General features: G+C 42.2%; 1 protein-coding gene across 1 annotated transcript in view; it reads right to left on the reverse strand.

Annotated features, from left to right (window-relative positions):
- The window catches only part of dnah9l (dynein, axonemal, heavy polypeptide 9 like), a 509,143-nt gene that overhangs the window by 192,510 nt on the left and 301,779 nt on the right, over window positions 1-14,854 (reverse strand). The window contains exons 50-51 of the mRNA XM_078227708.1: window positions 14,035-14,196; window positions 11,786-11,979 (exon numbers count right to left, since the gene is read on the reverse strand). Coding sequence (XP_078083834.1) covers window positions 11,786-11,979; window positions 14,035-14,196 — 356 coding nt within the window. The remainder of the gene's footprint in view (window positions 1-11,785; window positions 11,980-14,034; window positions 14,197-14,854) is intronic.

Genomic DNA, 14,854 nt, shown 5'->3' on the forward strand with positions numbered 1-14,854 from the left:
AGAAGTTGTACATCAATGAATAAGGTCATTGCAGAGAATAGAAGTAAAAAGTGAAATTAAAGGCTCGTTATCTGAATGCGCAAAGCGCCTGCCATAGAATAGATAAATTAGTGCCACAAATAGAGGCAAATGATTTAGATCTAATCCCCATCACAGAGACAAGGTTACAAGGTAATTAAGTTTGGGAAATGTGTATTCCAGGGCAGGCAATATTTTAGAAAGACAGACAAAATGGGAAAGGTGGATGGGTAACTCTGATAATAAAGGATGAAGGGATCTGGCCTCAGAAGATCATGAATTAGAATCAGTTTGGATGGAAATTGGAAACAGCAGGTATCAGAAAAACTGGTGGGAGAGCTCTGAACAGCAGTTATATCTTTGGACAGAGTATTAAATAAAAAATCACTGAAGCTTGTAACAAAGAAAAACTCTAACCATCATATAGATAAATAAATTGGCAAGAGTGGCTTAGAGTTTGTGGAATGTTTTTGTGACAGTTTCTTAGGCCAATATGTTTTGGAACCAACTAGGAGTGAAGCAGGATTAATTAGTGATGTCAGAGTAAAAGATCCACTGGGAAATAGTGATCATAATACTGTTGAATTCCAGGTTAAAATCACATACTTGATCAGTGGATTGGCCATGCCAAATTCTCCCACAGTGTACCTGAACAGGCGCCGGAGTGTGGCGACTAGGAGATTTTCACAGTAACTTCATTGCAGTGTTAATGTAAGCCTACTTGTGACTAATAAATAAATAAAATATCAAACAAAAATCTTAATTTTAAACTAGGCCCGTATACTTGGGTTTGCAATAGGCTTTCAGTAAGGTGCCAAACAAAAGGCTATTAAGCAAGATAAGGCTCATGGAGTTGGAGGTAATATTTTAGCATGGATACAGGATTGGTTAACAGATGGGAAATAGTGCGTGGACATAAATGGAACTTTTTCATGTTGGCAGGCAGTGAATACAGAGTTCACAGCATGAAAATAGGCCCTTCGGCCCAATTTGACCATGCCGCCCCTTTTTTAAACTCCTAAGCTAGTCCCAATTGCCCCCATTTGGCCTGTATCCCTCTATACCCATCTTACCCATGTAACTGTCTAAACGCTTTTTAAAAGACAAAATTGTACCCGCCTCTACTACCACCTCTGGCAGCTTGTTCCAGACACTCACCACTCTCTGTGTGAACAAATTACCTCTCTGGACCCTTTTGTATCTCTCCCCTTAAACCTATGTCCTCTAGTTTTAGACTCCCCTAACTTTGGGAAAAGATATTGACTATCTAGCTGATCTATGCCCCTCATTATTTTATAGCCCTCTATAAGATCAACCCTAAGCCTCCGACGCTCCAGAGAAAAAAGTCCCAGTCTATCCAGCCTCTCCTTATAACTCAAACCATCAAGTCCTGCTAGCATCTTAGTAAATCTTTTCTGCACTCTTTCTAGCTTAACAATATCCTTTCTATAATAGGGTGACCAGAACTGTTCACAGTTTTTCAAATTTGGCTTTACCAATGTCTTGTACAACTTCAACAAGACGTTCCAACTCCTGTATTCAATGTTCTGACTAATGAAACCAAGCATGCCGAATGCCTTCTTCACCACTCTGTCCACCTGTGACTCCACTCTCAGGAGCTATGAACCTGTACCCCTAGATCTCTTTGTTCTATAACTCTCCCCAACACCTACCATTAACTGAGTAAGTCCTGCCCTGGTTTGATCGACCAAAATGCATCCACGCATTTACCTAAATTAAACTCCATCTGCCATTCGTCAGCCCACTGGCCCAATTGATCAAGATCCTGTTGCAGTCCTAGATAACCTTCTTCACTGTCCACTATGCCACCAATCTTGGTGTCATCTGCAAACTTACTAACCATGCCTACTAAATTCTCATCTAAATCATTAACATAAATGACAAATAACAGTGGACCCAGCACCGATCCCTGAGGCACACCATTGGTCACAGACCTCCAGTTTAAAACAACCCTCTACAATGACACTCTATCTTCTGTCATCAAGCCAATTTTGTATCCATTTGGCTACCTCACCCTGGATCCCGTGAGATTTAACCTTATGCAACAACCTACCATGTGGTACCTTGTCAAAGGCCTTGCTAAAGTCCATGTAGACAACATCAACAGCACTGCCCTCATCTACCCCTTCAAAAAACTCTTATCAAATTTGTGAGACATGATTTTCCACTCACAAAGCCATGCTGGCTGTCCCTAATCAGTCCTTGCATCTCTAAATGCCTGTAGATCCTGTCTCTCAAAATACCTTCTAACAACTTACCCACTACAGATGTGAAGCTCACCGGCCTGTAGTTCCCAGGTTTTTCCCTGCAGCCCTTCTTAAACAAAGGCACAACATTTGTCATCCTCCAATCTTCAAGCACCTCATCTGTGACTATCAAGGATTCAAATATCTCTGCTAGGGGATCTGCAATTTCCTCCCCTGCCTCCCACAGTGTCCTGGGATACACTTCATCAAGTCCCGGGGATTTATCTACCTTGATGCGCTTTAAGACTTCCAGCACCTCCTTTTCTGTTGTATGTATACTCCTCAAGACATCACTATTTATTTCCCCAAGTTCCCTAACATCCATGCTTTTCTCAACAATAAAATACTGATGAGAAATATTCATTTAGGATTCATCCATCTCTTGTGAATCCGCATATAGATGACCTTGTTGATCCTTAAGATGTCCTACTCTCTCCCTAGTTACACTTTTGCACTTTATGTATTTGTAGAAGCTCTTTGGATTCTCCTTTGCCTTATCTGCCAAAACAATCTTGTGTCCCCTTTTTGCCCTCCTGATTTCTCTTAACTCTACTCCTACACCCCCTATACTCTTCAAGGGATCCACTTGATCCCAGCTGCCAATGCACGTCATGTGCCTCCTTCTTTTTCTTGACCAGAGCCTCAATATCCCGAGTCATCCAGGGTTCCCTACTTCTACCAGCCTTGCCCTTCACTCTAAGAGGAATGTGCTTACCCTGAACCCTGGTTAACACACTTTTGAAAGTCTCCCATTTACCAGGTGTCCCTTTGACTTCCTACAGACTCCCCCAATGAACTGTTGAAAGTTCCTGCCTGATACCATCAAAATTGGCCTTGCCCCAATTTAGAATTTTAACTTTTGGGCCAGACTTATCATTCTCCATAGCTATCTTAAAACTAATGGAATTGTGATCACTGGTCCCAAAGTGATCCCTCACTAACACTTCTGTCACCTGCCCTTCCTTATTTCCCAAGAGGAGGTCAAGCTTTGCTCCCTCTCTAGTCAGGCCATCCACATACTCAATGAGAAATTCCTCCTGAATACATTCAACAAATTTCTCTCCATCCAAGCCTCTAATACTATTGCTGTCCCAGTTAATGTTGGGAAAGTTAAAATCCCCTACTATTACCACCCTATTCTTCATGGAGCTATCTGTAATCTCCTTACATATTTGCTCCTCAATTTCCCACCGACTATGTGGGGGCCTATAGTACAACTCTATGAAAGTGATTTCCCCCTTCTTATTTCTCAGTTCAACCCATATAGACTTAGTGGCCGAACCCTCGGATATATCCCCTCTCAGTACTGCCGTGATGTTTTCCTTAATCAAAAGTGCAACCCCCCCCTCCCCTCTTACCTCCTGTTCTATCTTTCCTATAGCATCTGTACTCTGGAACATTGAGTTGCCAGTCCTGTCCTTCCCTTAGCCATGTTTCCTGGCTGTCCCTTTACAACAGCTCCTCCACAAACTACCTTCTGGTAGCAGTGACTGCGCCTACGCAAATCTTACCTGAAACAGCCAATCAGCGTTGCCGCTGAGTAGAGTGCCATAAAGGTCAGCGCTGGGGGATTTAGCTGTTTACAATCAACATTAATGACTTAGGTGAAGGAACAGTGAGTAGTGTGTCAAAGTTTGCTGATGATACCAAACTAGATGGGAAGATAATCTATGGGGAGAACACAGAGAGGCTGCAAAGGTATATATTCAGGTTAAGTGAGTGGGTGACAAGATGACAAATGGAGCGTAATGTATTCACTTTGATCAAAAGAACAGAACTGCTGAAAATCTTTTGAAAGGTGAGCAACTTGTGACTGTGAATATTCAAAGAGATTTGGTTGTGCTCACACAAGGAACATAGAAAGATAATGTACAGGTACAGCAAGGAAGGCAAATGGCCTTTATCGCAAGGGGATTGGAGTACAGGAATAAAGAAGTCTTGCTGAGATGTGTAGAGAGTTTTGGTGAGACCACATCTGGAATACTGCATGCAGTTTTGGTCTTCACATTTAAAAGATGCATTGGAGATGGTACAGTGAAGGTTTATTAAATTGGTTCCTAGGGTGTGGGAACTGTCATATGGTGAAAGGCTGAACAAATTGGGTCTATTTTCTCTGGGGTTTAAGGAGAACAGATCTTACAGAAATGGACAAAATTCTGAAGAGGTTTGATAGGCTGGACTGCTTCTGCTAGTTAGGGATTCTAAAATGTGGGGCACATTCTCAGGAGGTGAGGCCAATCAATTAGGACTGAGATGTGGGGAAATTACTTCACTAAAAGCGTTGTGAGCCTTTGGAACTTACTGCCCAGAGGGTTGTAGATTCTCCAACAGTGAATACATTTAAAGCTGGGATAGACAGATTTTTGGGCACTTAAAGAATCAAGATATGTAGAAATTGGGAGGGAAGTAGAGTTGAAGCGCAAGATCAGCCATGATTGGATAGAATTGAAAAGCAGTTATGAAAGGCCATATGGTCTATTCCTGCTGCTATTTCTTATGTTTTTCTATTCTTACCCATGACATAAGAACAAAAGAACATAAGAAACAGAAGCTGGAGTGGGCTATTTGGCCCTTTCAACCAGCTCTGCCATTCATTCAAATCATGGCTGATCTACTACTGTAACTCCACCTTCCAGCACTATCCTGATGTCCCTAATTCCCTTAAAATATATTGACTTCTGTCTTGAATGTACTCAATGTCTGAGCATCCATAGCTGTCAGGGGTAGTGAATTTGAAAGGTTCAAAACCCTTTGAGTGAAGAAATTTATCTTCATCTCAATCCTAAATGGCTGATTCCTTATTCTGAAATGATTGTCCATTTTTTATGTCAGAGCTGGGTATCAGGACATAGGACTAATCATGCCATTGTAATCTTGCCTCCATCTCGAGACTGACATCAGGTGGGATCTTCTTGGGTTAAGTGGCCTGTAGGCCAGCCTCCCGTTAACATTCCCAAAGAGCTTAGTGCTTCTGAGGCAATCAGTGGCTCTTCTGTATACAATTGAACGTTTTGACCATTTGAAGCCCGTTCCCTCATCTGCATCCCTCAGTCCCCTCACCCTCACTCATTCACCCCCCCCATCTTCAACCCGACCTACCTTACTATCTCAGCTTCAAACGTCGCCACTTTACCCTCACTCCATCAAACCCCTCACCCTGAGCCCCTCACATCTACTCTCACCTCCATACCACCAAACTCTTTCACCCAAACCCCTCAACTCTCAACCACTTTTACCCTCATCTGCTCACCCATTATGCAATTTATGAGCAGAATTCTCAAGTCCTATTCTAACAGTTGGAAGTCACTGAATAGACCATAAAATTCCCTGAGTAAACAAGCAAACTTCAGAATTGCTATCTCAACAGATATCTAGACTGACAAAAGATGAAACATTTACACGTGGTTATTGTATTAGGTTTCTCCTTCTTCAGGTGCTAAGCCCTGAGAAGGCACTGGTGACCAGAAACATCCATTGATTGGTCCATGGTTATGCTTGGCAAAGTATTGCAGTGGTTTGCTGTTGCCTTCTGCTATACAACCTACCAGAAAACTATTTTACTCTTACTGCCTGCCATCAGGCATATTGGAAAGATTTACAGGCTGATAATCAACCTGTTTGGCAATGTTATGAACTCTCTTTCCATGGCCATCAAGTCCTGGTGCGAGACTTGAACCCAGAGTTTCTGGTACAGTGTAGGGATATTACCATTGCACCACAAGATCTCCCACCATACTAGATGTGCAATGTACTCAACCTTTTCATCCATTCAATTAATTTCTTAAACTCATCTGAAGATGAACTTTTTAAACTCATCTGAAGACTTTTCCATATTTACAATGTTGACCTTTTATTTGCCAGCTAGCAGGAGTAATAATCTGCCAAACATATTCTCCAATCACAGCGCTGATATAACTCACATTACTAAACACGGATACAACTTGTGCTACAGCATTTAATGATGAAATGTAAAGGTGGTAAAGACACATCACTTACATTTTAAACTCTCCCAGTCTCCAAACAATCCATGGTTCATTCTTCCTTGCAGCTGATGGTAGGCCATTTCAGAGGGCAGTTACAAGTGAACCACATTCCTGGGTCTGGCGTCACTTGTACTCCAGACCAGGTAAATATGTCAGATACCTCTACCTAAAGGCATTAGTAAACGAGGTGGGTTTTTAGAACAGTCAATGATAGTTTAATAGTCACCGTGACTGAGACTAAGGGAATCGGGGTGGGCGAGGCTTCTAGAACGGAATTCTCTGTTGACCTCAGGCAGAATGTTACGAGCCTCGCCTGAGCGAGGTTGTAAAATATCGGCCTAGCTTTCAATTCCAGATTTTTTTTTAAATTGCATTCTAAATTCCACCAGCTGTTGTGGTAGGATTTGAACCTGTGTCCACAGAACATTAGCCTAGGTCTCTGGATTACTAGTCCAGTGATGTTATCACTATGCCACCATCTCCCCATTATGCAATAATATAACATTGTAATATAAATTAATATACCATGAAAATATCAATGAAAATTGGAGGCCAAAATTAGGGAAGTGTTGATATCTCGAAAGGTAGTGAGGCTGGAGGAGATTACAGAGATAGGAATGGGTGAGGCCATGAAAGGATCTGAAACACGAGAATTTTAAAATCAATGTGTTGCTTAACCAAGGGCCAATGTAGGTCAGCAAGCTCAGGGGTGGCGGGTGAATGGGATTTGGTGTGAGTTAGGACGTGGGCAGCAGAGATTTGGACGACCTCAAGTTTACACTGGGTAGAATATGAGAGGCTGGAGAAAGATGTATTAGAATATTCAAATCTTGAAGTAACAATGGCACGCATGAAGGTTTCAACAGCAGATAAGCTGAGGCAGTGGTGGAATCAGGCAATGTTGTAGAGATGGAAATTTCTGCTCATCCAGTGCTGGATGCTGGATAAGCAGTCTAATAATACAGAGAAAGTGGAGGCATTGACAGAAGTGGTAGTGAAGTAGAGCTGGGTGTCATGTGAAGTATAGAAGATGGCAGGAATCTAACCTCAGGCAGAGTAAAAAAGGTGACAAGCATGAGTAGGGAGGTGGTCAACACAGTACAAGGAGATGGTCTGGGGGAGAATAACCAGTCTGTGACAGGAAGGGACAGAGCATGCAAACAAAGGAATGCACGAACAAATCGGGTCCAGGTAAGAAAGACTAACATAAAGCCACTTTACCTGAATGCACGTAGCATTCGAAACAAAGTGAATGAGTTGACGGCACAAATCAGTACAAATGGGTATGATCTAGTGGCCATTACAGAAACGTGGTTGCAGGGTGACCAGGACTGGGAACTAAATATCCAGGGGTATCAGGCAATTTGGAAGGATAGACAGGAAGGAAAAGGAGGTGGGGTAGCTCTGTTAATTAAGGATAACATCAGGGCGGTAGTGAGAGACGATATAGGCTCTAAGGAGCAAAATGTGGAATCAATGTGGGTGGAGATAAGGAATAGTAAGGAGAAAAAGTCACTGGTGGGCATAGTCTATAGGCCCCCAAATAATAACTTCAAGGTGGGGCGGGCTATAAACAAACAAATAACAGATGCATGTAAAAATGGAACAGCAATTTTAACCTCCATATTGAATGGTCAACTCAAGTCGGACGCGGTGGACTTGAGGAAGAGTTCGTAGAATGCTGTCGCGATAGCTTCCTCGAACAGTATGTTACAGAACCTACGAGGGAGCAAGCTATCTTGGATCTGGTCCTGTGTAATGAGACAGGTAAAATTAATTATCTCCTTGTGAGGGATCCCCTTGGAATGAGTGATCACAATATGGTTGAATTTCTAATACAGCTGGAGGGTGAGAAAGTAGTGTCCCAAACCAGTGTCCTCTGCTTGAACAAGGGGGATTACAATAGGATGAGGGCGGAGTTGGCTAATGTAGACTGGGAACACAGACGAATTGGTGGGACAGTTGAGGAACAGTGGAGGATTTTTAAGGAGATTTTTCTCAGTACTCAGCAAAAATATATTCCAGTGAAAAAGAAGGAATGTAAGAAAAGGGATAACCAGCCATGGATAACTAAGGAAATAAAGGAGAGTATCAAATTAAAAACCAATGCATACAGAGTGGCCAACAGTAGTGGGGAACTAGAAGATTGAGAAGGCTTTAAAAAACAACAAAGAACTACTAAGAAAGCAATAAAGAAAGGAAGGATAGATTATGAAAGTAAACTAGCACAAAATATAAAAACTGATAGTAAAAGTTTTTACAAATATATAAAACGGAAAAGAGTGGCTAAAGTAAATGTTGGTCCCTTAGAAGATGAGAAGGGGGATTTAATAATAGGAAACGAGGAAATGGCCGAGGCCTTAAACAAGTTTTTTGTGTCGGTCTTCACAGTGGAGGACACAAATAGCATACCAATAATTGACGGTCATGGGACTGTAGGGGGTGAGGACCTTAAAACGATCACTATTACTAAAGAGGTAGTGCTGGGTAAGCTAATGGGACTAAAGGTAGACAAGTCCCCTGGTCCGAATGGAATGCATCCCAGGCTACTAAAAGAAACGGCAGAATAGCAAATGCATTAGTTGTAATTTATCAAAATTTACTGGACTCTGGGGAGGTGCCAACTGATTGGAAAACAGCTAATGTAACGCCACTGTTTAAAAAGGGAGGTAGACAAAAGGCAGGTTAGCTTAACATCCGTACTTGGGAAAATGCTGGAATCTATCATTAAGGAAGAAATAGCAGGACACCTGGAAAAAAATGGTTCAATCAAGCAGATGCAGCATGGATTCATGAAGGGAAAGTCATGTTTGACTAATTTACTGGAATTTTTTGAGGATATAACGAGTGCGGTTGACAGAGAGGAACCGGTGTATGTGGTGTATTTAGATTTCCAAAAGGCATTCGATAAGGTGCCTCACAAAAGGTCGCTGCATAAGATAAAGGTACACGGAGTTGGGGGTAAAGTGTTCGCGTGGATTGAGGATTGGCTATCTAACAGAAAGCAGAGAGTCGGAATAAATGGGTGCTTTTCCAGTTGGCAATCAGTGACTAGTGGCGTGCCGCAGGGATCGGTGCTGGGGCCTCAACTATTTACCATATACATAGACGATCTGGAGGAGGGGGCCGAGTGTAGGGTAACAAAGTTTGCGGATGACACAAAGATGAGTGGGAAAGCAAATTGCGTGGAGGACACAGAGAGTCTGCAGAGAGATTTGGATAGGCTAAGTGAGTGGGCAAGGATCTGGCTGATGGAGTATAACGTTGGTAAGTGTGAGGTTATCCACTTTGGAAGGAATAATAGTAAAATGGACTATTATTTAAACGGTGAAAAATTACAACATGCTACTGTGCAGAGGGACCTGGAGGTCCTTGTGTATGAATCACAAAAACTCAGTTTGCAGGTGCAGCAGATAATCAAGAAGGCAAATGGAATGTTGGCCTTTATCGCGAGAGGGATGGAGTATAAAAGCAGGGAGGTCATGCTGCAACTGTACAGAGTACTGGTGAGGCCGCACCTAGAGTACTGTGTACAATTTTAGTCCCCTTATTTAAGAAAGGATATATTAGCTTTGGAGGGGGTACAGAGAAGGTTCACCAGGTTGATTCCGGAGATGAGGGGGTTAGCTTATGAGGAGAGATTGCGTAGTCTGGGCCTGTACTCATTTGAGTTTAGAAGGTTGAGGGGAGATCTTATAGAGACATATAAGATAATGAAGGGGCTAGACAGGGTAGAAGCAGCGAGGTTATTTCCACTTACAATGGAAACAAGAACTAGGGGGCATAGCCTCAAAATACGGGAGAGTCAATTTAGAACAGAGTTGAGGAGGAACTTCTTCTCCCAGAGGGTAGTGAATCTTTGGAATTCTCTGCCCAATGAAGCAGTAGAGGCTACCTCGTTAAATGTGTTTAAGTCACAGATAGATAGATTTTTAACCATTAAGGGAATTACGGGTTATGGGGAGCGGGCAGGTAAGTGGAACTGAACCCACTATCAGATCAGCCATGATCTTATTGAATGGCGGAGCAGGCCTGAGGGGCTAGATGGCCTACTCCTGCTCCTATTTCTTATGTTCTTATGAAAACTAATGGTGTGCCTTCGAATGATGTTGCCAAGGGACAGCATGTAAATGAGAAATAAGAGGAAGTCAAGGAAATATTCTTGGGGGTCATGAAAGATAATGGTGTGTGACCCCAGGAAAAGAAGCCATCACAGATGATTCTATGCTTATGATTAGAAAGATAAGAATGGAACCAGGCAAGTGCAGTCTTGCCTAGGTGGGTGATGGTGGGAGATATTGGAGGAAGGTCATATGGTCAATCATGTCAATGGGTGCAGACAGATCTAGAAGGAGGGATAGTTTATCTTTGTCAAAGTCAAACTGGGATGTAAATTGTTGCTTTGATAACAGGCCTTTCAGTACTGTGGCAGAAATGGAAACCTGATTGGAGGCATTCAAACATGGAATTGTGGGACTGATGGGCATGGATTTGGGAGGCAATAACACATACACAGATTTTGGAGATGAAAGGAAGATTAGAGATGCGTTGGAAGTTTACATGAACAGGTGCATCAAAGCTTGTTTTTCTTTGGAGGGCAAGTGAAAGAAAACAGCATTTGAATCCATAGAATCCCTACAGTACAGGAGGCCGCCATTTGTCCCATCGGGTCTGCATTTACCTCAATCCCATCCAGCCCCTATCCCTGTAACCCCATGTATTGACCCTGCTAGTCCCTCTGACATTAAGTGACAATTTCAAAGTAGGTCACATTATATTCCAGTGGTCTCCAAACTTCTTAAGCAAAGATCACTTTTAGCATCAAAATGCAGCACGAGATCTGCTCTTTAAAAATTTGACTTTACTAAAACCCCCCAAAATGTACTTGCAAACTGCTTAACACTTACCTATTCTTAGTGCGACACCTGTGCTTGAACACTATTTGTGAGTGCTGTGAAGTCTGGGTCATAGTTTGAGATGGTCAGTCTATCATAGAATCCCTACAGCGCACAAGGAGGCCATTCGGCCCATCAAGTCTGTACAGACCATAATCCCACCCAGCCCCTATCCCCATAGCCCCATGTATTTACCCTGTTAGTCCCCCTGACATTAAGTGGCAATTTAGCATGGCCAACCAACCTGACCCGCACATCTTTGGACTGTGGGAGGACTCGAGGAGAATATGCAAACTCCACACAGACAGTGACCCAAGCCGGGAATTGAACCCAGGTCCCTCATGCTGTGGGACAGCAGTGCTAACCACTGTGCCACCGTACCACCCCCTTGAAGAAGGGAAAGATAGTACCTGAAAAAGGAGAAGTACTGACAATGTCAGCTAACATGGGAACCAGGAAAGGAAGTTGGGTGCTTAACGGTTTAGTGTGAATATGGTCAATTGACCAAGATAAGTCCAAGAGGGCATGAGGAGAGATAGGAGAGTAACTAAAGAATGACGTGAGATGATAATGATAAAAATGGTAATAATTTTTCCTGTGGTTCATTATTCATTATACTTACATATGTTGCATGGCTTCTTTGAATAGGACAAGGTTCATCACTGCATGAATTTCATTGTAATGTTCCAGGGCATCCGTAAGAATTCTATGGAGCTTTTTCCAATTTGTTACAGGCAAATATCGAGGCTCTCCAGCACCTTGAGCAAAGTGGCAGTAAATCAATGGCTTTTGGGTAAAAATATGTTCATCAATAACCTAAAGCCAAAATAATACCATAAATTAGTAGCATTCACTTAAGATTATTGTGTTCAAACAGTAGCTTTACACTGTGATTAAATTTAAGCAAATTGAGTATATGCCCAGCAAACAGATGAAATAATGATTTATTAACATTCCCAACTAATTTTAATGGGTGGCAGGATCCTGGGTGGCATATTGTCAGTGGCCGTCAATTAAGAGCGCAGCAGCTGCTATCCAACTGGGGATGGCGGTCTTCCCCCAAGAGTTGTTGGTCCAATCAGAAGGCTGGTAGCTCAGCAGCGTCAACACTAGCAGTGGCTATTGCTGAGGCTGCGATGGAAAGGACACCCTTTCAATGGCTGTCAATGGTGGAAGCACTTGAAGAGGGGTATGCTTATTTAGATGAAACCAGGACCAGGTTAAAGAGTCTGCCAAGTAGATAGCTGTGCTGTGAACGATCCTGCTGCTGGCAATATGTCATGACAGCAGGAAATCATCATGCTTATTTCCTGACAGCTGCCCTGCCATACTGCCACCACTCCCACCATATCGACACTCTCCAGAAGGCCCAGAAAATTCAGCTCTATGGATAATTGAAGATACATTTCGAAATGTCGTATTAAAACAAAAAAAAATCCAAGGACAGAAGACTTTAGCTGAGCAGATACAGCTTCAGAATTTATTAAATTATAAATTAGTCTCAATTTCATGATGCCAGTTGATTTCCTGTAGCATTTATCATGGATTTGTGTAGAGTCATAGAGGTTTACAGCATGGAAACAGGCCCTTCGGCCCAACTTGTCCATGCCGCCCTTTTTTAAACCCCGAAGCTAGTCTCAATTGCCCGCATTTGGCCCATATCCCTCTATATCCATCTTACCCATGTAACTGTCTGAATGCTTTTTAAAAGACAAAATTGTACCTGCCTCTACTACTACCTCTGGCAGCTTGTTCCAGACACTCACCACCCTCTGTGTGAAACAATTGCCTCTCTGGACACTTTTATATCTCTCCCCTCTCACCTTAAACCTATGCCCTCTAGTTTTAGACTCCCCTACTTTTGGGAAAAGATATTGACTATCTAGCTGATCTATGTCCCTCATTATTTTATAGACCTCTATAAGGTCACCCCTCAGCCTCCTACGCTCCAGAAAAAAAAGTCCCAGTCTATCCAGCCTCTTCTTATAACTCAATCCATCAAGTCCCGGTAACATTAGACTATTAGCTCTCACCACTGTGGCCATTGTCAGAAGTGGATATCAGCTCTCAGTCAACAACTTCATATGTTTTGTGTTCATTCCCCAGTAATATTTGAAGATATTACTGAAGCATTATATATTGTAACATAATCCAACATACAATAATAGGAGTTCACCTGAGGTAGTCTCATGGTGAGTTACACTGTTGTATATTACCAAATATTGTGCAGGTACCTGTATATTTATAAGAAGTCCACTAATTCATATCTTTCAAAGGCATCATAGTGAGAAGTATCGCATCTCTGTAGGCTAGTGCTGAATAACTTATATAAGGATTTACCTTTTACATAATTAACAGTTTAAATGTGAACAAATTATAAGCATTCAACAATTCAGTTTGCAAGGACCAATATAGAATAAGTGAACAGAAAAAAGAAAACAAGTAATTTTTTAAAAATGGGAGGCAGCAGGAAAATCCAATTCTTTGAATTGAGCTAGTTAAACTTTGGTACCCATTTCATCTGTGAACTGGCAACCACAGTTACACAAATAAATATGTCTGTGTCCCTCACTTCTACCAGTTACATAAAAAATTCTGTGTCCTTTACCACCAAGCACCTGGAACTCTCAGGTTGCCTGTTTGGCACGGACACTGCAGCCTATGAATCAAAAGATTCTTGCAAAATGGGTTTTTGTTTTATCATTGGTTAATAATTTATTTATTAACAAAAACCAGCCATGTTAAGGTCATGAGAACATTGGCTTCTACTTTGATGTTGATGGTTGTCATGGCTATCTTTCTACACTTTGGAGAAAGTTTGTGAAGCAGTCATAAAAATCTATACTCAAATACCGCAGCATTGAATTGTACCTCAAAGTATCTCTTTGCAGTATCAATAAGGATTTTGTAAAAGTGTTCAATGTCTTTTTCTTCCATTAGTTTGTCTGCGTAAACCCTGGATGATTCATGAAGCCATAAATGGATCAAGTCTGAGGGCAGACGTACACAATCCGGAGTTACAAAAAGTATACCCTCGAAACAAAGCAACAAAATGTTGGTAAGTATTCCAAGTGTAAAAACGATTCCTTATGTTATTTTTTGGCAAAAATATGTACACAAGCATACCACGTGTAGTGCTCTCAAAGTATATTCCAGTGGTCTCCAACCTTTTTAAGCACAAGATCACTTTTGGCATCAAAACGCAGCACGGGATCTACTCTTAAAAATTTGACTTTACTAAAACCCCCCCAAAATGTACTTGCAAAATGCATAATACTCACCTATTCTTAGTGTGGTCCCTGTGCTTGAACAATATCTATGTGTGCTGTGAAGGCTGGGTCATAGTTTGGGATGGCCAGTCCATCATAGAATCCCTAGAGTGCACCAGGAGGCCAATCAGCTCATCGAGTCCCCTATCCCCATAGCCCTATGTATTTACCCTGTTAGTCCCCCTGACATTAAGTGGCAATTTAGCATGCCCAATCAACCTGACCTGCACATCTTTGGACTGTGGGAAGAAACCGGAGCACCCGGAGGAAACCAACGGAGACTCGAGGAGAATGTGCAAGCTCCACACAGACAGTGACCCAAGCCGGGAATTGAACCCGGGTCCCTGGCACTGTGAGGCAGCAGTGTTAACCACTGTGCCACCATGCTGCCCCATCAGATGGGCATCTGTGAGACATGTGCG

The sequence above is a fragment of the Mustelus asterias genome, chromosome 14, assembly GCF_964213995.1.
Source record: "Mustelus asterias chromosome 14, sMusAst1.hap1.1, whole genome shotgun sequence".
Taxonomy (NCBI): Eukaryota; Metazoa; Chordata; class Chondrichthyes; order Carcharhiniformes; family Triakidae; genus Mustelus; species Mustelus asterias.